Source organism: Sinohyriopsis cumingii, chromosome 7, assembly GCF_028554795.1.
Source record: "Sinohyriopsis cumingii isolate HCF-2022 chromosome 7, ASM2855479v2, whole genome shotgun sequence".
Taxonomy (NCBI): domain Eukaryota; kingdom Metazoa; phylum Mollusca; class Bivalvia; order Unionida; family Unionidae; genus Sinohyriopsis; species Sinohyriopsis cumingii.
Window position 1 is genome coordinate 50,232,062 of NC_142967.1, and position 23,249 is coordinate 50,255,310.

General features: G+C 34.0%; 2 protein-coding genes across 6 annotated transcripts in view; one reads left to right on the top strand and one right to left on the bottom strand.

Annotated features, from left to right (window-relative positions):
• The window catches only part of LOC149795198 (BLOC-3 complex member HPS1-like), a 100,095-nt gene extending 87,811 nt beyond the window's left edge, over window positions 1-12,284 (top strand). Inside the window, exon 17 of the mRNA XM_089964935.1 lies at window positions 680-12,284. Within this exon, the coding sequence (XP_089821061.1) occupies window positions 680-857 (178 nt within the window). The 3' untranslated portion in view covers window positions 858-12,284. The remainder of the gene's footprint in view (window positions 1-679) is intronic.
• On the bottom strand, window positions 12,157-22,993 carry LOC149795199 (uncharacterized). Of its 5 annotated transcripts, XR_016422278.1 has the most exons (5): window positions 22,846-22,993; window positions 20,307-20,388; window positions 16,067-16,105; window positions 12,866-15,017; window positions 12,157-12,806 (listed from the first exon to the last, which is right to left on the bottom strand). XR_016422278.1 is itself a non-coding variant. In XM_089964937.1 (4 exons), exons 1-4 carry the CDS (start codon window positions 22,858-22,860, stop codon window positions 13,447-13,449), a joined length of 1,695 nt encoding a protein of 564 aa, XP_089821063.1. In that variant the 5' UTR covers window positions 22,861-22,993; the 3' UTR covers window positions 12,157-13,446. The 5 variants fall into 5 exon arrangements, 4 of the variants coding, with proteins under 4 accessions (XP_089821063.1, XP_089821062.1, XP_089821065.1 ...); XM_089964937.1 differs by having other exon boundaries at window positions 12,157-15,017; window positions 22,858-22,993; XM_089964936.1 differs by having other exon boundaries at window positions 12,157-15,017.
• Between the last annotated feature and the right edge of the window lie 256 nt (window positions 22,994-23,249).

Below are 23,249 nucleotides of genomic sequence, written 5' to 3' on the forward strand. Positions count from 1 at the left end.
ATACTACTTCCACAAAATCTACAAAATCTGTTATGAACCCTGGCTGTTGCCACACACCCTCCCCTCACCTCTTTTTGTTTCCACACAAAACTCCCTTAATTATTATTGGATTTCAAGAAAATTTGATTTGCAACTTTTTATTGATATATAACTAGAATTTGATTATCAGCTTTCTACTTTATCATTTATTGGAGTTATTGGCTCAGTTACTAATTGTTGGACCCACGTTCTTTTATTTTAGCACAATTACTGTCTTAATTATATTTCAAGCATATTTTGCTTGCATTTTTTTTTTTTTATAAGACCTCACCTGGATTGAGTTGCTAGTGTTCAGCATTATCAGTTAACAGAGTTATGGTCTCAGAATGTTATAATTATTGTCCCCTTTTAATTAGACCTAGATGCAATGTATGTCAGAATTTTGTGAATGTAACTACTCTCTAAGTTTTCAGTGGATTATTATGGTCAGCATCAGAAGATTTGCAAGTTGGCAAATCATTTTACTTACTATTCTCAGAAGAATTGTGCACTATTTTAAAACAAATTCATCTCCACCATGAGCATGGGTTGGGTTGGGGGGATATATTGGAGTATCTTTCTATGTGCTCTTTTCCTAGTCATGTATTAAGATCTCTCCACCATTGACCTGAATCTCATGAATTTAAAATATCTTTTACAGGAGCCTGATCCAAAAGTGTTTTCCTAACTCGGTGCCTGGCTCAGTCCAGTGTAATGAGCTATTCATGATGCATGTAGGCCTTGCCCCAGCTCATTACATTGCCAATCAGTGTCGACAGTTGGCTGCAGCACTGTGGGACACTACAGGAGAAGCATTCACCCCAATCAACTTACTCTAATTATTCCTAATTAAAAAACAACCCAGATTAGTATGATTATTCTAATTGGTGGTACAGCACTCAAACCAGTCAACAATATTGGATTACTTTCAAGCAAAAGACAGTCCAAATTTAATTATGCTGTAGCATAGTAACATTTGCCTTAATTGCATGCAGAGTTGTTTCATACAGGTTCGTTCATAATATTTAGGTATATTCCCCGTGTATTTCTTTCTCCAGGCAAAGTATCACTTCCTTAAACTTTAGTAAGTTCTGCTTTTGTCTTTTACAAAGCACAGTTGAAAGATTCATTGATTTGACATTTTTGCTTTTGTTTGATTTCGTTTATTATAAGTCATATTGGTAAGAATTACTTGTTACATTTTGCAATATTCTCCTGAACTCTTATGGACCTTGTTAAAAATTGACCAATTATTGCATGACTGTAAGTAGTCCCCAACACTGCAGTACAATAATGCTGTTTTGCGGAAAGTGGGTCTAAATATTATAAAGACAGAATTTTTGACAGATCTCTATATTTTTCTTTTATAATTTACCTGTAGTTCTTAAAAGTATTATAATATTTTTTTGTAGTTTTTCCATTTACTTTTTTTTTTTCATCTGTTATAGCAAAGGAAAGATATAGGTGTCACTCATTCTGACTGGCATTTTCAACAGTGCTTATATTAAAAGTCCCAGATCCCATGAGTGACACTGCTATCATAGGTGGACTTTAGTATTCCCTTTAATATGCTTATACTCTCTTCCTGCTGTTTGACTCATCTGCAAGGTCAAAGTCATTTGAAAATCTATGCTTGAAATTTCAGTTGTAATTTGTATGTATAGTCATAATTGACTAGTACCATCAGGGATTCTGCTGTTGCTTGGACTGTGGCACCATTGCATTCCCTATTTCACATCCATTGCAAATGATGGAAAGCAATTAAGCAAACAAGGCACACAGTTCTCAAGAATTCATTTTGGAAATATTGTGCTATACTTTAATCATTACATAATGCTTGTCATTAAGTAATGAATTATATTTCTAAAATAATATACATGTATGCTGTATATATTGCTAGACTGCTCCGGTGGCCTAGTGGTTAGAGTGTCCACCTCGGATGCAGGAGGTCGCAGGTTTGAACCCCGGCCGAGTCATGCCAAAGACTTACAAAATGGTACTAACAGCTGCCTCGTTTGGCACTCAACATTAAGAGATTAGTGTTAGGACTGGTCGGCCTGGTATCAGGATAATGTGACTGGGTGGGACATAATGCTACATGTCTGTGGCATGATGCCCCAGTGCTAGACATCACTATAAACTCACACTGCAGACATTGAAGCGATATGACAGAAAAATTGTTAAAGCTATGTTAAAAATCTAAACCACACACACACACTGTATATATTCCTGAAATTAAAGAAAAATTCTTGTATGACAGTTGCAAATGATTTTATAATTTAATTTTTTGTGGAATCAAAATATATGTAAATATTGTACATGCATGATGTATATATTCCTGAAATTCAATAAAAATTCTAGTGTGACAATTACAAATGATTTTATAATTTAATTTTTTGTGGAATCAAAATATATGTAAATAATATACATGCGTGATGTATATATTCCTGAAATTCAATAAAAATTCTAGTATGACAATTACAAATGATTTTATAATTAATTGTTTGGGGAATCAAAATATATGAAAGTATTCTACTATAACAGTTACATAGTGATTTTTTTATATATATCTGAATTTGTCTATAAAACTTTTAATCAAAATATTCCCAAAGCACAATGTGCTTTTTTTATTTTATCCATATATGTTGCATTTATTATTGCTTACAATTTATAAGAGTCATTTATATGTTACATTTATTATTGCTTACGGTTCTTAAGAGTCATTTATATGTTGTTCAAGAATTTATAATGAAGATTCATATTTGTGTACTTTTTAATAATAGGGTAATTTATAAACAAGTGCAATACTATTTTTAATGTGCTTTCTTTAAGAATATAAATATATATATATATATCAATTAAATAAGCTTGATTTTGTTTATACAGAGTTTAGCTCGTATGCACAAAAGTACAGGAGAGTTTGTTTTCTATATCAGGGTTTGCACTGCTTCAGTTTTGGTGGTTGCCTTGCAAATTGCTCAACTTTGAGGTCAGCTCCAGAAAGTGCTGGAAAATTACTTTGAAAATACTCAGTAGTTCTTTAAATATGTTTGAATTTTGAAGTGGACACATTTAATTGAAAAATATTAATTTACTGATATAAATATCAAGAAAAATATAATAAAAGAACCAATTTAAACTAGTTAGAATCCTGATGTGCCTATAATTTTACTAAAGTGTTGAGTCACTTATATATTCAGGAGGATTATTGCAGAGCTATCAGCAGCGTTAAAATCACAGTTACAGGAAAACTTAAGTTTTAATGTCTTTTCAGGCAGAATGTGTTTGTCTTGTCATTGCCACTTCTGTAACTAATGTGGAAAATATATTTTCAATTCTTCACAGAATACAGGGACCACAAAACTTTTGACAGCCTGTTAACTGTGAAACTTAATAATCACAATGAATGTCATTAGTGGTTAGCATTTCATGGTCTAGTGAAGGAAACTAAAAATACTTGTGGATTTTGTATTAAAAAAATGGTCTCTAAATTCAGTTGTGAAATATACAACTTGTCCTTTTTCATTTAATTGACAATACCCAGACTGGGATTGATTATTTATTATTGTGAAAAATTTCCATTAAAATTTGTTTCATGTTCAAAAGTTGCTGTTTTATTATAGGATGAAGACAATACATATGTCAAAAGATTAACTTGTTTTCTTTTTAATCCTCTTGAAATATGTCAGATTTATACTGATAAAGAAATGTACTTGTTTAGAAACTGATCTACTTGAAAAAAAAATGTAAATAGACTGGTTTAATGTCCTGGTTGTGTCATGTGTACAAGTCATTAAACCATTTATATCACATGTCTTGGGAGTTACTACATAACTTCGCTAAAAACAAGTTATTGTTACAAACTTTTCATGCTTTGATGACTATCTCATCCATTTATTTCATTTGAAGTTCAGGTTAACTCTAGCTTATTTGCTCATAAAAGTTGATACAGTGAAACCATTTATAACATGCTTCATTATACTGTAGCACTGATTCGGATATAATAAAAGTTGATACAAAACAAACCTCTATAACATGATTCGTTATACTGTAGCACTGATTCGGATATAATAAAAGTTGATTCATTATACTGTAGCACTGATTTGGATATAATAAAAGTTGATAAAGTGAAACCCTCTATAACGTGCTTCTTTAAGAACTGATTCAGATATAATTAAAGTTGATACAAGGTACCCCTCTATAACATGCTTCCTTACAGCACTGTTTTGGATATAATAAACATTGATACAGCAAAACCATCTATAACATGCTTCATTATATCACTGATTTGGATGTAATAAAAGTTGATATAAAGAACCCCTCTATAACATGCTTCCATATAGCACTGATTTGGATATAATAAACATTGATACAGGAAACCCATATATAGCATGCTTCGTTGTATCACTGATTCAGATATAATAAAAGTTTATACAACGAACCCCTCTACAACAATCTTCATTGTAGTAGATTTATATATAAAAGTTAATACCATAAACCCCTCTATAACATGCTTCCTTATAGCACTGCTTTGGATATAATAAAAGTGTTACAATTTAACGATCTATAATTAGCTTCATTATATCACTGATTTGGATATAGCATGATTGTGGAATGGCTTTCAACATTTTGCAATAATTTCACTCATTTCTTGAAGTACTGCAAAGCTTTAAAGTGCCAAAAATAAATTAGACTTTGATTTCATAATTTGGCTTGACAGGTTGTACTCTTGAGGAAAAGAATTATCACTACTTGCTTATTTTTTAAAGATGTTTGCTCTTTAAAGATCAAATATTGTTGTATTGAATCATCAGCAATAAAGTCATTAGTCTAATTTGTGTTTGTTTTGAATACATTCTGTGTACAATCATTGCTCAGTCCAGGGTAAGCAGTAACCAACAGATCATCACCCAGTCATCTGGCATACACATCCAAGTACTAAAACAAATGTGATGGCTTAAATAATCAAGTTTCTCACCTTAATATATAAATCAATTAATGTACCTATCTATTGAAGGGAAAACAGTAGACCTCCAATGCCTGCTCAATCAACCATCATAAACACCTGTTTCAAGTATTGCTTGAATTGTCAGGAACAGATTTGGTCATTGTCTTTTGCAATGTAAAAAAAACTCTCCTGTCTTCATCTTAATCCATTTTATCTTACAGACAGATATGCAAACAGCAGCTTCAGATCACTCCAGTATATGCCAGCCTCTTGTCATTGTAATGCTAACACCGACTGGAACACACCATTTAAGTTGTATGGGTGGAGGAATTTGCTATTATGTCCTACTTACTTCCTGTTTTTGGTCTGCATTAATGTAAAGTCATAGTTATAAACAAAAGTTTAAATGAATAGTGGGTTTATTTTTTTAGTTTTCTTCAGAATTTTACATAATGACTCAACTGTTTTTTATGGAGATCACTCTTTATCTATGAAACGAAATGGTTTACTCTCAAACTGGTTTTAGAAAGAAATTAAACATTTGGATTAAAATCAAATCTGGTATTAAAAAAAAGTTGTAGAAATCATGCTTCTTTGTTCACATTTTTGATGGAATTATTACTGTGAGATCAGCTGTTGAGTACACATGCTATATTTACATAGAGTTGCCAATATTCTTATGCATGTATATGTATGTACCAGAAATGGCTCTCTGCCAAAAATATAAATATTAAATATGTAATGACTGTTTTAAGTATTTCTCATTTATCATGCTTCAAGTTGATAATTTCATCACTTTTGTTCAGTTTTGCAGCCTTCCCCACCCCCACTCTCATTGTATATAGCTAAGAGGAGATACGTGCAATATTTCTTCCATTAACTGACTTGGTTAGATATTGCACAATGTGGTATATAGCATGATGGCGCGTTACTGACCCTGGCTATCGTGTTATATTAGTGGTTCTGTATCATGATACTTCTAAGAATATATATTTGTTTCTACATTTAGCTCTGCAGGCTTGTGACCTTATGAGGATGGTTTGTGACCTTGTGAAGATGGTTTGTGACCTTATGAGGATGGTTTGTGACCTTGTGAGGATGGTTTGTGACCTTATGAGGATGGTTTGTGACCTTGTGAGGCCAATCAAGATTATGCTAAAGGAAACAACTCAAATCCTAACCTTATTTGTACTTAGAGGGCTTACTGCCTTGATTGACATCTAATAAAGTACTCCCAAAATAATAAAAAAATTGTTTTCATAGAAAATTCTCTTCAAGCATAATTGCAAAAGTATTTTATATGGTTATGCATTCTCTATCAAGAGATAAAAGGCTTTCTGCATATAAAAATTATATCATTTAGATTATTTAATAGAGATAGTTTATTATAGACTTTTAAAAAAATACAGTAGGAACAAGGTTACCAGTATCTTTTAATTTATGATTCTTTTCATTCTGTATAATTAGGTATCCTTGTAAACCATCAGTATGTTCAATTCTTTGATTTTTTGTTGCGCTTGCAGTCCGAATATATTCAAAAACCTGCATCTTTTCCCATGTTTCTAGAAGTGACAACAGTAACACGATCAACTTTAGGAATTTTGGCTTGGAGGTGTTTCAGTCCAACTATATCCATTCTCTTTTATCTAATATAATTTGTATTACCAATAATAATAAACTATTTAGATCCATTGGAAGTAACACATTTTTAAAAAATAATATTTCTTTTTTTTTTTGTTTTTTTTTAGGCAAAGGGAGGCAACTCAAATATATGTAACTATTACATACAGTACTGATGTCCCTTGGGTATTTCACTGATGCTAATACTTAAAATAGTAGAACATTCTTTTAAAAGGAAATCAACACAATAACCATGCAAAAAATATTCAGATGTTAATATAAATTCTCTAGTGATATACAGAAAGAGAAAGTTTAGAATATTATGAATATTACTTAAGCAGTCTGTTAATGATAGTAGAAAGAAAATAAATAACTTGAATTGTGTTCTTCCATCAGATCTCTTGTATATTTGGATCTCTTCATCTCTCCGAGCCATCTCTATTTTTTGTTTACATGGGAGGGTACTTATTAAATGAAACCAGCATCCTAGGATGAATGAAGGTATGTAATGTTTAGGAGGCTTTTGATGAAGTCCATTCACAGCTGAGCACAACTTCTGAATGAAAATGAACCTGTTATGGGTGGCTATTTAGGTAATTTTTTATAAGTGGCTTGAAAAGATTTTAAATTCAAAATTTGAAAAGTGAGATGCTTTCACTCTTATATGATTGAAAACATTTGCAGTCAAATTTTAAGCTAGTCTGTTTAAGGGCCCGAACGGCTGAGTGGTCTAATGCACTTGCCTTTACCCATCGCTGTCATCTCATATCTGTCTACTTGGGTTTGAGTCTCTGGCTTGGCCAATGTAGTTATGTGAGAAAGTTACCATTAGCTTCCCATGGGTTGGTTTTTCATACTGGAGTTTTTTGCTGGATATTCCACCACCAGTGTAAATGATACTAAAAATAACAGGTCACAGGTTCCACACAGTATTTCAGAAATGGAATATTGATATTGAGTGAATGAGCACCAAGTGCTTATCAGTACTAAACCAATGAGCACAATGTGCTTATCAATACTGAATCAATGAGCACAATGTGCTTATCGATACTGAACCAATGAGCACTAAGTGCTTATCAATACTGAACCAATGAGCACTAAGTGCTTATCAATACTGAATTGATGAGTACTAGGTGCTTATCAATACTGAACCAATGAGTACTAAGTGCTTATCAATACTGAACCAATGAGCACTAATTGTTTTTAATACAGAACCAGTGAGCACTAAGTGCTTATAAATACTGAACCAACGAGCAATAAGTGCTTATCAATATAGAACCAATGAGCACTACATGCTTATCAATACTGAACCAATCAGGACTAAGTGCTTTTCAGTACTGAACCAATGAGCACTTGATGCTCCTCAATCCTGAACCAGTGAGCAAAATGCTCACAATATGAAAGCAAACTCTGCAAATAGGAATCAAATGACATCCATACAATTTGATAAAATAGTAACAATAAGGTTGCTTGTATTCAGAATTATTTATTTTTAAAGGCCTTTGTCTTAGTATATGTCAATAAATTCCTGAAACATATGATAATTTAGCCCCAATTGTTGTCAAAATTTACCTTTTCAACAACTATGAATATTAAAATACATGTAGCAAGCTCGAATGTTAATCACTTAAGTGTATTTTTAATTTCAATAAAATAGCCATTTGCAGCTATCATGCAGTTCTTCTGTTGTTTTATTATTGAATAAATTAGGCTACTTTGATCCAGGATCACCTGTTGAGATTGTTTTGTTTTATACTCTCTGTAATTAGGCTACCTTGATCACATGTTTTGGCTGGTTTGTTTCAATTATAGACATGCAATAAGAAAATTTCCTATTGATTATATATTAAACCTATTCGTTCATCACTTTGTAAGACAGTCAGTCAAGTAAAATTCTCCCTGAATTTTTCTGCTTGTAGGTTTTGCAGTTTGATTCCAGTTGATATGAATTGTTGGTTACTTGGACAGCAGCGAGAATAAATTTCTTTAGGATTCCTACATTATGCTACACAATTTTCATATGCACAGTACACCAATGCTTTGTATATGCATTGACTTGCCTGTTTCTAACAAACTAAAAGCAAGTCCTGTAACACACATCTCCATTGGCAAAGTACACATGAAATGTATATAAGTGAATATGTTATGGAAAATTGTGTAAAGACTAACAAATTTATTTGTATATTTAAAATATTGCCAATGGGATTACTGGCAATTTTATTATCAGTTTCACCAATATTAGCAGAAATAAAGGCTCAAACCTTAACACGAAAACTTTTAACAATCTTGTTTAAATTAAATCCATCATCAAATCTGCGATGTGAATCTGAACCAACAATGCCAAACGTTTTGCCTTTAGTAGCCTCACTGTTGTTTATTTCTAATCCAGCACAAGTCTGTGTATATTAATTGAATAATATAGATGATATTTATGTTGTGTGTGTGTGTGTGTGTGTGTATGATTTATCAGTTTTTAGCTTCTGATATTTTATTGTGAAACACATATTTTCTGAAGGAAATATACCATGATATTCCTAAACAAACACTTCCTGGAACATTTCATTTCTACAGCCAGATAAAGACCTGCTATGCAACTTGATGCTCCAAGAATAACACAAATATAATTCCTAAGCATAAATATCCTCTTTTATCACTCAGTTCACACAAAAATGACATTTCTATATCCCCCAAACAATTTTTTTTACACCAAACTGTGGTATTGTATGGTACTAACATTCAGTTGCTGAAAATGATGTGACATTTAGAGGGCACAAAAGGTCAGCACAAGGCTTTGTAACCCTATATGCTTTAGGATAACATTAGTGCGAAAAACTAGAGTGTGTGTTCTTTTTCTTCTGTTCTAGTCAGTTGTAATATGGACATTGAAGTAGTTGCATCGACTCTTTGTGTTGTGTTGTCCTGCAAAACGTAACCTGGCATCAGAAGTGAAAATTTTGGAATAACTTAAGTTTATACCATTAAGAAGTATGTCTAAATAACAATAATGAAATTTTGATACACATGTTTATGACTGCATTGTTTCATCATAAATAGATTCAATCAGTCATCTAAACTTCAATTCACACCATCTGGCTGAAACTTGGAGGAAGCGGTAGCAGACTCTGCAGATTCGCGTAGACAAAGCAAAATAAAGTGTTTTCCTATACATCAGTGGTCAGGATGGTAGAGACATTCACAACATATTAACATTTGAGGCCAGTGAAGCTGGAAAAATTGATTCGCTTATCTGGAAGTTTGAGGACTATTGCAATCCCAGGCATAACATCACGCTAGAAATGCAGATTCAGCACAATAATTCAGCTAGAGAATGAAACTACTGACCATATCTTACTGACTTTAAATTAAACGCTAAGAACTTCATATTTTGAAAATTCATACAATGACATTATTAGAGATATTTGCATATGGGAATAATTCGAAAATGTAAAAGAAAGACTTTTACGAGGTCAGCTGACACTACAAAAAGCACTGGCCATCTGCCAAGCAAACAAAAAAATCCAAAAACGCAAATTCAAAATATGTAAAATGAAGCATCTACATCTAATGTTCATGGCGTAAAAAAAAAATGAAAAATGACAAAATCACGACTCCAGTTAACTGTGGTAAATGTGATAAGCTACATGTAAAAGGTAGATGACCAGCCTTTGGTGGGGGGGGGGGGGCAACTTGCTATAGGTGTAGAAAACATATTTTGAAATGCTGCAAAACAAAATGGACTCATGGTAAGTAAGAATAGTTAGGTGAAGAGGAAGAAACATCTTTAGTACTAAATGGGACAAAGCAAACTCTGCAATCAGTGAATGCCACGTCACTCTGACTCCTCATGGTACCGATTGGTCGTTTCACCAGTACTTGTTGAGAAACACAAATCAAGAAAGCTACGAATTTGTCTCGATCCTCGACAGTTTGTATCGAGCAATTAAACGAGAACAATTTCAACTTCCTACAATTAAATATATAACACAGCGAACAGATGGAGTTAACTCTCCAAACTAGATGCTAATCATGGTTACTGGCAAATGCCCCATTTATTGACAACATTTAACACCCCGTTTGGCAGAATTTGCTACCTTGGAATACTTTTTGGAAATTCGCTACAGAAGTGTTCCAAAAACAGATAGCACAGTGGTTTGAAGATCTACCTGAGGTGACTAATGTTACAGATGACGTAATTGCTGGGCGAACGTCAAAGGAAGGTTATGATGAAAAACTGAAAAGGTTTGAAAGAGCTGCCAAAAAAATAAACCTAACATAGAATTTGGGAAACAACGACACTTTGGAGTGACAGAAGCTTTTTACCTACCGACATCGGGGAAAAAATACGATTCAGAAAAGGGGAAGGCAATCACGTAAATTCCCGCTCCGACAAACAAGAAAGGAATTTTAGAAAGATTACTGGGTACAGTCTACTACCTTGCGAAATTTATTTCAAATATGTCTAGTTTGACAGAAACAATCAGAGCACTTGGAGGATTTCAACAAGTAATGGCCTCCAATTAATTAGTCTGCACGATAAACATATATTTTATGTTAATTCGATAACTCTTCTGAATTATATTCTGTAGTGTGACTGTCGGAAGCTGTAAACGCTAAAGGACGTAATAATCCATCTTTTATATGTCATCAGCTTATGCAATTATAAAATCTGGATTGAGGACACAAATTACAAAGGACTACACTTCTTAGTGGCAATGCCAGTATGTCACAGCGTATTTCGTGAACCCGGGTGGCCGCTTGGGTTCGAGTGTCAGGCTTGGTCAACGTGGTTATGTGAGAAAGCTTGCCAGTATCTTCCCGTGAGTCGGTGGTCCTTCCCGGGATTTTCACCGGCTCTTCTTCCGCCAGATATATTGGCAGCACTGAATAGCCTATATTATGCCCAAAAAAATGTCAATAAACCCTGCAAACCAAAAGAAACCAGCAAAGTGTATTTGTTTTCCTATGAATATGTTTGATTGTGATTTCTAAAATATAAGAATTTACTACATTTATTGGAACTTCGTCTTGGAACATTTGTAAACATATATTCTTTTGCGAAATATAACTTTTTCAAGTTTGATTACAAAAATGCAGAAGAGAAACAAGAAAAAGAAATAATTTATGATCTTACTTTTACCGGTCCCATAAGGCCCGCTCCAGGCTCCACAGTCTGTTGTAACCTTATATGCTTTACATGCCCCTTTAGAGGCTGAGAGAGGCCCGAAACACTTCCAGAGCTTAAGGCCCCTTTGGGTTGAGGTCGCCCCCCCCCCCACTTGGGTCTCATGTCTTTCGATAGCACTATCATGAGAAACTAGAATGGCTGCATTTTGTCTGTTTTAGTCATTTGTAATATACTTATTTATGTAGCTGGATCAGACTTGTGTGTTGCGTTAACCTGTATGACATAACACAAACAACACCTTCCGTATGATAACATTGTCGACATAACATGATACCTTTCTAATGGTAGATGAAAACTGGATGAGCAATTTATTTACTTCAAATTTACAAATGATGCAGACAAACATCTACATCAGTCATGTTGAAGCCAACTAGGAGAAACATCAAACATTTTCAAGCTTTATTTCCATTACAGTCGTGTAAACATTTATACTTTCAACGCTTTTGTTTATTTATTGTCTTGTCTCTGTTTTGCGTTTGCTTTCGACAAAAAAAAAAACTAAATAAAACTAAATAGGAGTAGAAACGGCTTAGACTAGTTAGAACCTAATTATATAAGAGGTTTTACGGCTGTGCGGTCCAGATGCGAAATGAGGACAATGGGCCCCCAAAATCTAATTTCTATATCACTGGAGAAATTCTGTGAAATATTCGTGGCAATATACAGGTTTGTGTTTCAAAATCAAATCTGCTTTAGTTATACTCTGTTTTAAACAAACCCCAATATTTTCGGGCCCCCACCCCACCCTAGCTAGCAGTAGCAGCGACAGCACCTTTCTCCCCTTGGATCCACACTAGGAGTTCCATGCCACAGATCCCTTCCTTACTTGTACACATACACCAAAATATATTCCTGGATCCGCCCCTCTTAAATCGTGTTCCTATTCATAATAACGCTTGTCAGTGTAGGCTATATAGCTTGGTCAGGGACCCTCTGCGTCTTGTACCTCTATCTCTATATAGGACTATTATAAGCACAATATTGCTACAAATTTTATTAAATTGGTGCATTTATTTCAAATAGTTTTACACGAACCTTCTTCGTGTCTATACAAACACTTTCGTATACATTCTATTCCATATGAACGGATTGGCCTATGTTAATCCGTCACCGTTCCTTTGGAAACCAAATTACCTTTTTTATAATCTTGACTAGCTTCATCCACATGCATACTGTGACGCTATTTGGGTCTTTATTTGCAAAGCACGTGTAATAGGAATGATCCAAATTACTAAACTGTTGGTTATGGAAGTATCCGAAGCTAACCAAACAAAGTGGAACATACCAGCACTGTTTCATTCACTTCAAAATAGAAGTGTGTGAGATCCGCTGTAATCAACAAGCATCTAAGTGGTCTCCACTAAGACGTCGAGGGATAACATTAGCTCAACTGTTCCCTTGCTGTGGAAATGCATGCCATAATATTTTCAACGAGATGCGGAAATGTGTTTTAAAAATTAAAAATATTTAATAGAAATGAATAATTTTCAAGCAGATTTTAGCAATGTAGCGTTGTTATTTATGAGAAGTAGATAGGAGTATAAGCCGCAGAGGAACTGGATAAACTATAAATAATTTCGTTCGGTAACTGGTACTATGAACTAAACGCAATGCTTCTAAATAAAGACCATGTACAATGAGCGTGTTCATTTGTAGTCTGACGGTTGCTTAATCCTCAAACCTGGAATCGGTGTACGCTCATTGGATCAAAGTCAATAACGGGGAATCTCTTTGGAGCGGGAAATCCACTTCCTTGCTGGGGATTTTCGGGTCTTTGCCTTCCTCCTTCTATGTGTGATTTTCTGTGCACGAGATTATGTACACCGTTCTGTCTCATGTGGAATCGGTTACGTCCAACAGTGTTTCCAGTGGTTTGCAAATTTATGCCACTACTTCGTCCACGCTGCAGCTTGTTGTCTCTGAAATTCCATCCCACATTTGTTGGACTCGAGCCAGTAGTTGAAGGTTCTGGTGTATTTGTTGTTGGGACAGTGAGTGTTACATTTGCAGTAGGTGCTGTTGGTACTTCTGTTGTGTTATGTATGTCCATTGATGTCACGACATTTGTCTTCGCATCTGCTGAAACTACATTTCCATTTATCTCAATTTTGTCTGTCGTGGTCGTTGCAGATGATTCTATAATAGATGTTTTGTTGTTTGTTTCCGGTGGATGAGCCTTATTAATTTCATTAACTGTTACTTTAATATTTGTACTGTCGGGATCAGTAGCGTTTTTATGCTTGAATGGACCATGTAGGTCAAGCCCTATGCCAACATTTACATTTTTTGTCTGAGCGAGTCCCGTAATGTTGACAGGTACCTGAAAGGGAATTTTCATCCCGCCAGGAAATTCAAAATGGAGTCTCAGATACAAAATTGGCGGAGCACCAAAATGGACTGTCAGAGGTATATGTGCAGGACCAGCAAGTTGAACACGGATTGGGACCATCATGGATGGTTTGTTTTTCATCTGTTCAGCTTGTGCAGGATCAAGAGGCATTATTGCCTTAGGTATGCCGTTGACATCAAGTGCATGACTTGAGGTAACGTTTCTACTCGGAGAAGACAGTTTTGTAGGGTCGGCGTGAAGCTTATCTCCGTTTAACTCGTCATAATGTTGCTGATTGACAACCCCGCCATTAGATAATGATTTCGTGGACATCGGATGATATTGTTGATGTGGCTCATTGACGATGGGTTGTATTTCGCCTGGCATAGCTGATTTTATTGGAACTGATCCTGTACTATCGTGTGTGGCTACATTTTGTACAGGAGAGAACGATTTCACATAACCACTGTCGACATATCCTTGTTGACGATCTATGGCATTTTGAGCGTCCACTTGATGTGAAGAAGAGGAAGCTTTTGCTTTCAACCGTTCCAAATATTCTTGAATGAATGTAGTATTCCGAATATGTGGAGGAAGCTGATCGACTGGTAGAGGCTTATCTGTTTCCTTGGCTTGAGCTACCAGCTTCCGGTCCAGCATGACAATAGTTGGGCCTTTTCTGTTTTTCAGTTCTTGAAGTATCTTTGGATCAACCTTCAATTCATGAAGACGGGGTCGAAGTTGCTGAGATGCTGAAATAATTCTGGTCATAGCGTCGTTGGGATGGACCTTAAAGTCTGGATTCTGATTCTGCGCAGGATTGAAGAACTGACTAAAATGGCGTCCAAACTCAGCAGCGTTGGCCATCCGCATTGCTGCCTCTCTTAATTGCTTCAAGGTAGGGTTATCGTATGGTACTAGAAATAAAAATGGGGAAAATATAAATTTAGTAGTTACATGGACATTTGGACTCGCACGAAAAAAATCTAGATTTATTTTATCTCAGATGATGTAGAAGAATTACCAAACACCAAAACTGCACTTAGCAGAAACAAATAGTTCAGATTGTTCCTGACTCAATGTTCCAATTAATGTTAAAACACACGATATCAATTAGTTTGTAATTAATTAGTGAATACGCTTTTTATAGGAGAGCGTTCATCCTTGAATTTGACAATCGAACATGAATGTCCACTCGGGCATGTGAATAATAGAGAGTGGTCAATAGACCGTGGTCAATAGAGTGTGGTCAATGGAGCGTGCAGCTCCATATATTCATATATTTCTCATCTTGAATCCCTCCGTTAATGACATTTTTAAGAAAAAATTATTTCGCATTTTATTTTGATCTTGTAGAATTAATTTTGCGTACAATAAAGAGAATAATATGAAAAATCTTATTATTTAGTGTCATTTCCAAGTGAGGATGGAAAACCGTTAAACAAATAACGTGGACATAACCCTTATAAAACCGGAATAATACTTTATATTTGGAAGTAAATATAAAAAAAGGTACTTGAATTGTAAATTCTTCTTTTTGTTGTTGTTGGAAATTACGAATCCGCGCATACTAAAGTCAGTTTACTGTTGATTTGAAGGATATAAAAATACATTGCTAAATTCATCTTGAGGAATTTTCTCTTTCCTATGTGCATTAGATTCGTGACTTGAAGTTCAGTAAACAAACCTTTTGTTATACTTTATCAAGATGATAGATGGGTAGATAGATTACTTTGGCATGAATTATGTATTGTGAAACAAGTTAAAGCAAAAAGATTAATGTCACTCTGCATAAACAATTACAAAGCTCTCAAATCCTCAAGCTCTTTTGTGGGGTATTAAGCTGGTGAAAATAACACAAGTAGCAACAACATGGTGTGTTATGGCATAGCAAAAAGGTGGCAAAGAATCTGCAAGTTAAAGACTAAAAAGAAGCAAATAATCGCCATTTTCTTGATCATCTCACCCTGAACCAACTGCGTTCCCTCTTTCTTGGATCGTGTGCCTAGAATGTACAATTTTGTTTCTTTTAAATCAATTCAACAATAAATATTGGAATTATTAGATTATTTCAAATTTCGTTTGAACCAAGGGTTTCAAAATAATCATTCATCATCGTCATAGATTGGGTTGTTTTACTGGTATGAATTCGAATTCAAAAATTTAATATTTCATCTTATCTCTAGAAATTGGAATAAATTAGTACTAACAGAAAGGATTGTTTACTTTATGACAAGGACCATGCCCTCGAAAATACACACGCATGTCAGTAGTATTTCTGCTATTGTAAATTTAGTCTGACAAATACATGCAAACAAAGACAAATGAAAGCAGAAAAAATTGGAAATCCTGGAAAACGTGTAAAGATACCGCCTGCGTATGTATGTATATATATATATATATATATATATATATATATATATATATATATATATATATATATATATATATATATATATATATATATATATATGAAAAAGAATCAATGGCGTATCATTGCATATTAAAAATATAAGTGTGCTCATATGACAAACTTATCTTCTTTAACAAACATTGCAAAACAAAATTACACTAAGGTACATGCAAGAAAAACCCGGAAGATAACGGAAACGAAAATGAGAATCACAAAAATGAACATATGGAACATAGATGAAGAAGTTAAGGAAAAATTACTCAAACGATTAGAATAGGAAAGTAAACAAGCAAACGAACAACAACAGCACAATTATAACTTAGAAGATGAAAGCATGCATACATGCAAACGAACAACAACAGCACGTAGGTAATATTTTATGTTTGCAAATTTTTACCGATTAAAAACGGACATCAAAGAAACACTGTCCTGCAAATCATTTTAATGTTACAGTAAGTCATGCACATATATTCAAAACGATAAACAAATCTACTGCACTTGCACCTAATACAACTACTGCAAATGTAAACCAATAAAAATGTTTATTATGTGGAATATCCTATTGACATTTACGAAGTGATTAGTAAATTCGGTGTTTTGTGTTTAGTTTTAAATACAAATGTCTTATTTGGTTTCTTTGGTTTTTTGTTTAACGGTACAGCAACACAAATTGGTTATTCATTACCAAGGTATCTGGTGTAAAGTTCTTTGCCCAAAAGTACAACACAGAAACCTATCCTGGTTTATCCAATTTGTCCCTACAAATATTGTGAACTGATTAGTCAAATATTAAAAGGCATTGAATTTGTTCGTAAAAACATTTAAGGTAAAACTTCATTGATGAAACAATGAAAGAAATCATTCAGTTTGACCCTCAAAAATCAAAAGATTTTTTTTAAAATCAATAATTTTCCATCAAATAACAAAAACACTACAATTCATTTGTCAGTTATTAAAACTTATTTGAAGTCCTAACCTTCTAGTCTACCTTGTAAAAAGATGTTCCATTGGTATCAATTATTTGGCAACGAAATAAGCTACTCCAACCATCTCTTGTTTAGATCGCTAGCTTCAATTGGAATCGTATATAATTACCTGTGATAAAAGTGTTATTATATACTGATTCACTTAGGCAAAGCGTCAACATATTTCCAAGTTTCGCTGTGTGTGAATATTTCGATATTATAGTTTTCAAACTTCTGCTAAATGTTTCAGCCACAGAGGCTCTCAGTGCTTTCTTTTTCCAGCAAATCCTTAACCTTGGGGTTCTTAAAATAATTTCGTTCAAAAAACTGTATAGTCTGTGGTGTTCGCTCTTTAGCGATATCACTATATGAGTCGTATAATTCATCACTTTTCTCCGAATGCACTTTCTCACTCCATGTACATTTACAGAAAATATGTATCACAACCAAAATATGTATTTATATCCTTCATTATCCTCTCTTATACATGGGTGTCCACAGTGTGTGATTGCCAATCTGAATCAATGTCATTTATATAATTCCATTTGTAGACGAAGACTATTCTCGCTTGTTCGTGAAATTCGAAGGTGAATTGTTGATTTAATCATTCTTTCAGTTCCGTGCATTTGATCTTCTACTTATTTTGGTTGATTTTCTTCCTGAAATGATTTATATTAGCATATGCCACATGACGTTCGGGATCATTATACATGTACCTAATCGTTGGCGCTTAATTCTTTCTTACAGAGAAGTGGGATATGGCTACAATTTGATTCAGTTACACGCTTCATATAATTCCCACTGGAGCTCGTACGTTCAAAGGGTAATGGTCCCAAAAGTAAAGCAAGCTTCAGTCATTAGCAAAACTTCGACTCAGAGGATTATGGCGCATTTTTGCCTTACTTGCAATCTGAAGCAATTACCACTCAGGTCTCTTGATATATGTTTGATTTCATATTCCCATTTTACAATGCATACCATGCCCCTAAGTTTAGGTATAGAGTCAAGATGTTTCACCTTTATGTCATGGACACGGTTATACGAGAGTCTTGAAGAACAAAAGAGGTTTCGTTTCAAAGCTTATAAAATGACTTAATTTATTTTGATGTTTGATACATACTAAAGTCATAAAATTATTAAATATGATCACTGCCATGTAAATTTGTAGTATTTTAGTTAAGAAACTGTCACACTGAAAGAGCATATATTTAATAATGACACAGTTAACGTGATCTCCAAAATTAGTTACCGCACAATATCACTAATGTTTGGATATTTTTGATGAATATTTTATAGTTATCGCCTTTCATAAATGATTGAACAGAAATTATTCTTTATTGTATAGGACATACAAACACATATAACAAAAAATATGGAAATTCTTTAGTGCGACAGAAACGTCCTAAATACAGGTTTCTCGGAATATTGGATTAATTTCTTAAAGTTGCATTGTTCAACCCATAATAACCTAAGCAATCTATAGAACACTAAAAAAAAAACAAAAAAAAAAAAAAAAACATACATCTACAGAAAACAAAAATTCGCACGTTAAATGGCGGTTTTATAAAACAAAAGGAGCGAATCTATCATTTCCTACTGCCTAACAGTTATATTCTGGTCTACGATACCGTATCTATTTAAGATGTTTATAACATTCTTTCCGTATCATAAAAATATCTCTTTTCTTCACGTCTCTCTCATGCAGTCAAAATTTACAGTGTCCATTTATTCATCAGACTAAATTTCAAAGAGCAGAAACAAGTAGTTGTTAAAAACACAGAACAATGGTTAATGTAGATCAGTCGTTTTCTTCTGGCATATTTGTGCATTTTCGATGAAATAGCATTAGTAATAAGGAAAACCTGAAGGCCAAAGAAAGTGGTTGCTTAGAGTCAATGATTTTAGAACTGACTGAAGTTATGGGAGGGAGGTCATCAGAGATAGCACGTAGACTAGATCAGAATCTTGATTCAGGTATTTCAGGTAGAAATACAATATTCAAGTCGTGTAGAGCCATTGTAATAGATCACGAGTTATTTAAAATAGAAAAGAAGGACTAAAAACGTGTCTGAAATTTATTAAAACGTAAATTCTAACTCGTATGTTGAAGGTCATGTTTACTTGTATCATGTTAATGAATATCTCGAGGTATTCTGTTTAGTCTTTTTGATGTGTCTTGATGTGTTCATTAAATTACAAATGCGTGAAAGTGTTGGTCAAATATGAATATGTTAACGATTATTTGTGCTTAATCAAAGTCACAAATTCGTACATGCGCGTCAAAAGTTATTTCAAGCTTAATTGTTTTTAAAATATTATCATTATTCGTAATTGCATGTATCGGGTCAATGGACCATTCTAAATCTCATTTTGATTCGTATAGCTCAGACGGTTTTCATAGCTCAGTCTTTTCATAATGCACAATGTATTTTAATTACATTATATTTAGAACTTTGACCTAAATTAGAATTTCAAGGATATTAGTCTTTAATATTAAACATTCCTTGCATTTTATACATATTTAATAAGGGCACAACTTTATTTATAATAATCCCTTTCTAAATTAAAGTTGTTTCTAATAATTCCTTTTGAAATTTATGCTTAAGATGGGCATGAACTAGTAACAACAATGTAACACTAAAAATTGTTTTCTTCTTGTGTTTGTTTGCTTGTTTGTTTTTATTGCATCACAACTGACGAACAGACCACACGTAGACTATATTTTTGTACATTTGTTTAATTGCCAAATACAGTCTGTCATCCCATGTGTGACACGCTAAATATTTATTTGTGAATATGACATTACTTACAAAACTAAAACCCATTACCTTGCTGCAGAATCTGTCCATAGATTGTAACAAACATAACGGTGAGCACAAGCACGGTTCGTTGAACACACCGCAGCCTTGCCTAGAACGTTAAACAAAGACGGTAATTTTAATATCCTCAAACATAATGGTGATTGTCATAAATCTCTCTCGATCGATCTTGATCGATTTATGGATTGGTTTATTAACCGATCCATTGATCGATCGACTACATTCGTAACTGTTCTCTCGTCTGTCATCACAAAACAGTATTTTTTGGTTAGTAAAAGGCAGATGTTTTTCCTAATTTTTCAGTTCGTATACAGATCAGCTGCGGCACAAAGGTGTTTATTTTGTCCGTACACTAAGCAAGGATAAACGTGTTTTGAGATGGACCCAATCAATTTTTCGTATTTATTATGACTTTAGGGAGATCATGGCCATTCGTGTTGTCACAATTGCAATATACGAGAAGACAAACGACAAACAGAGCCAAAATTATGTATTCTTCTGGACAATCGGCCGTTTCCTGGGGTGGGGGAAGCCCTGTGGTTAAACGTGACGCGCAAAATATTTTCTTTGAGATTTTGTTTTGTTTAACACTAGATGAGCAGAGTATATTGTGCCGTTGAAAGAATAGTTAGGACACACCACGTTTTCCATCTGGGACTGGTCTGGGCAAAATTCTAACCGATAGCCTTCTGACTACAAGTCCAGCAAGGTAACCACTGAGCCACTGCGGCTGTGGTAAAGAACCAGACATATATATAATTCGAGTCTGTCTTTGTTACAAACGTCAAACACTTATATTTATTACTATGACAAACGATCAGATAACGCATTCTAGCTGGTTGAAGCAGGGTTGCTCTAAGGCTGAATGTTTCACATTATGTTTCTACTGAAACTATGATCTCTATTGTCGGCAAAACTAGCAACATGGTGTTAATGTCTAAATTTGTAGTTTGAAAGATGCGGCAATATCGGGTGTGAAATAACAGAATGAATTCACGATACACAGTTTTCCATTTTGAGGATGACTACGGCAAAAAGAAATGAGGAGAATGTTAGATTCGTATGTGGTAGTCTTATCTTTGGGCTATGCTGACTGTACATACCTCAAAATCACCTTAAACCATGTATTTGCATACAGTATGCAACCACTGAACTCAGTAAGTAAACAAAACCGACATTTTCTAAGTGTTGGAGACCAAGCTGATAGTTCTTCTTCCTTCTAGTCTCAGCAGCTGGTTATTTTTTTTCTCCAGAAATTTTCCATTTCACAAAGTAATCACTTCCTTATCAGCCAAATTCTGCCACAAAATCAGTTTGACATTCGAAATCGGGAATCTTGATTAAGACTCGAAGAAAACACTCAGGAAACTATATTCTTTATGTTTCTGACACTTTGGGACGTGAAGCCAAACATTAAAATGGTCTTCAATCACTTTAAAACAAACGGCTAAAATCTGCTGGTTGACCTTCGACGGTTCAAAAATTAAACTCCTGATCTATCTAGTACTCATGAATTTTTGAGGCCTTCAAGCCATATTATATACATTTCTCAATAACAATAACGAAAAACGAAACAAAGTTTCAAATGATTCAATAAACTAGGCACATAGCTGCAGAGTCAGCTTCTTAACTGCTTATAGACCAATATTTAACAAATTTGCCTTTATCAATAGTTCCCATTCCCCATGAGAAGACATTAAAATGTCTTTGTGCGGAAAGTTGTCTACCCTTGCTAAAAGCCAACATTCTTTATAGCGACAGCGATGACTCACAGCAGTGCAATATGGCAGTTTATTTTATTGTACAGACCAAGCACCTCGATAATGACCAGCATATTCGCGTATAAGTTGTAAACTATTCTTATCGGATCAATTTTAAAGAAATTTAAAAGAAATTTCAGTTTGACGATGTACGAATTAATCTCGTATAAAAACATGAACATTTTTCTTCACGATGAACGTTATAACCATGTCCGCCCGGATGTACTTGAATACCTGTTAAGTTGGAGTAATGAATCTTCTTCATGAAATGCAGAATTAGATGTCTCAGTTTGTAACACCTTGATTGCATATCTTCCCTCTAACACAAAGAATTGTTCTCCGTTTATTTCGCTTATTAAACGTGCAGTTTCTTGACGAAATTTGACGTTTTCAGCAATAAGATAATGGAAAGAGTGAAATCCAGACAATATATGTATGATGTATCAAAGCCTAAACATCCAATACCTTGTATGTCGTCAAGATAGAAACGAGTACTGACAACTGACAAGTGTGTTTTTACTTTGTTGTAGACGCTAATTATGGCGACGGAACAAGTTTCACCTGAACAAGTTTTTAAAAAATGAAAATTCTTTAACCGGATATGATTGGTGCACATTATACGAATCCTGCTTTCGCGCACGCTCTCAAACGAACAGTAACTGCATTTTGCTAGAATAAATTAGATGCCAAATATGTCATCAGCTATATATATTTTAATTAAATTCATCATACAAAACTCAAACACCATTTCTAACGTGTAATTTTTAAACAAATGATCATAAACTCACCATTTTCCTCACCATTTCAATATGATCCTTCTAAATGTATATTCTGCTCCTGTACTAAACGTGGACAAGCGTTTCTAATTACTTTTGTATACATGTACATGTCACTTAATAAAACTCCAGTCATGACGTGTTTATTAATGCTACTTGTCTGCACGAATGTAAAAGCTTGTAGAGAGAGAACGTTTCAAACTACTGTGTCACCTTTAGAAAAAAAAGTATGCATTTTCAGTTGTGCACATAATTTATTCAGTTGGTGACATAAATGGATACCTAATTGCCCAAAAGAAAGGGTTTTAAAAACTACAAAAAATAATTGACGGAAGAATACAAGAATGATCAGTCCATTTATGACGAGCATATTCTCGGCTTCACAACAGATTTTAACACCATCATAAGGACAAAAA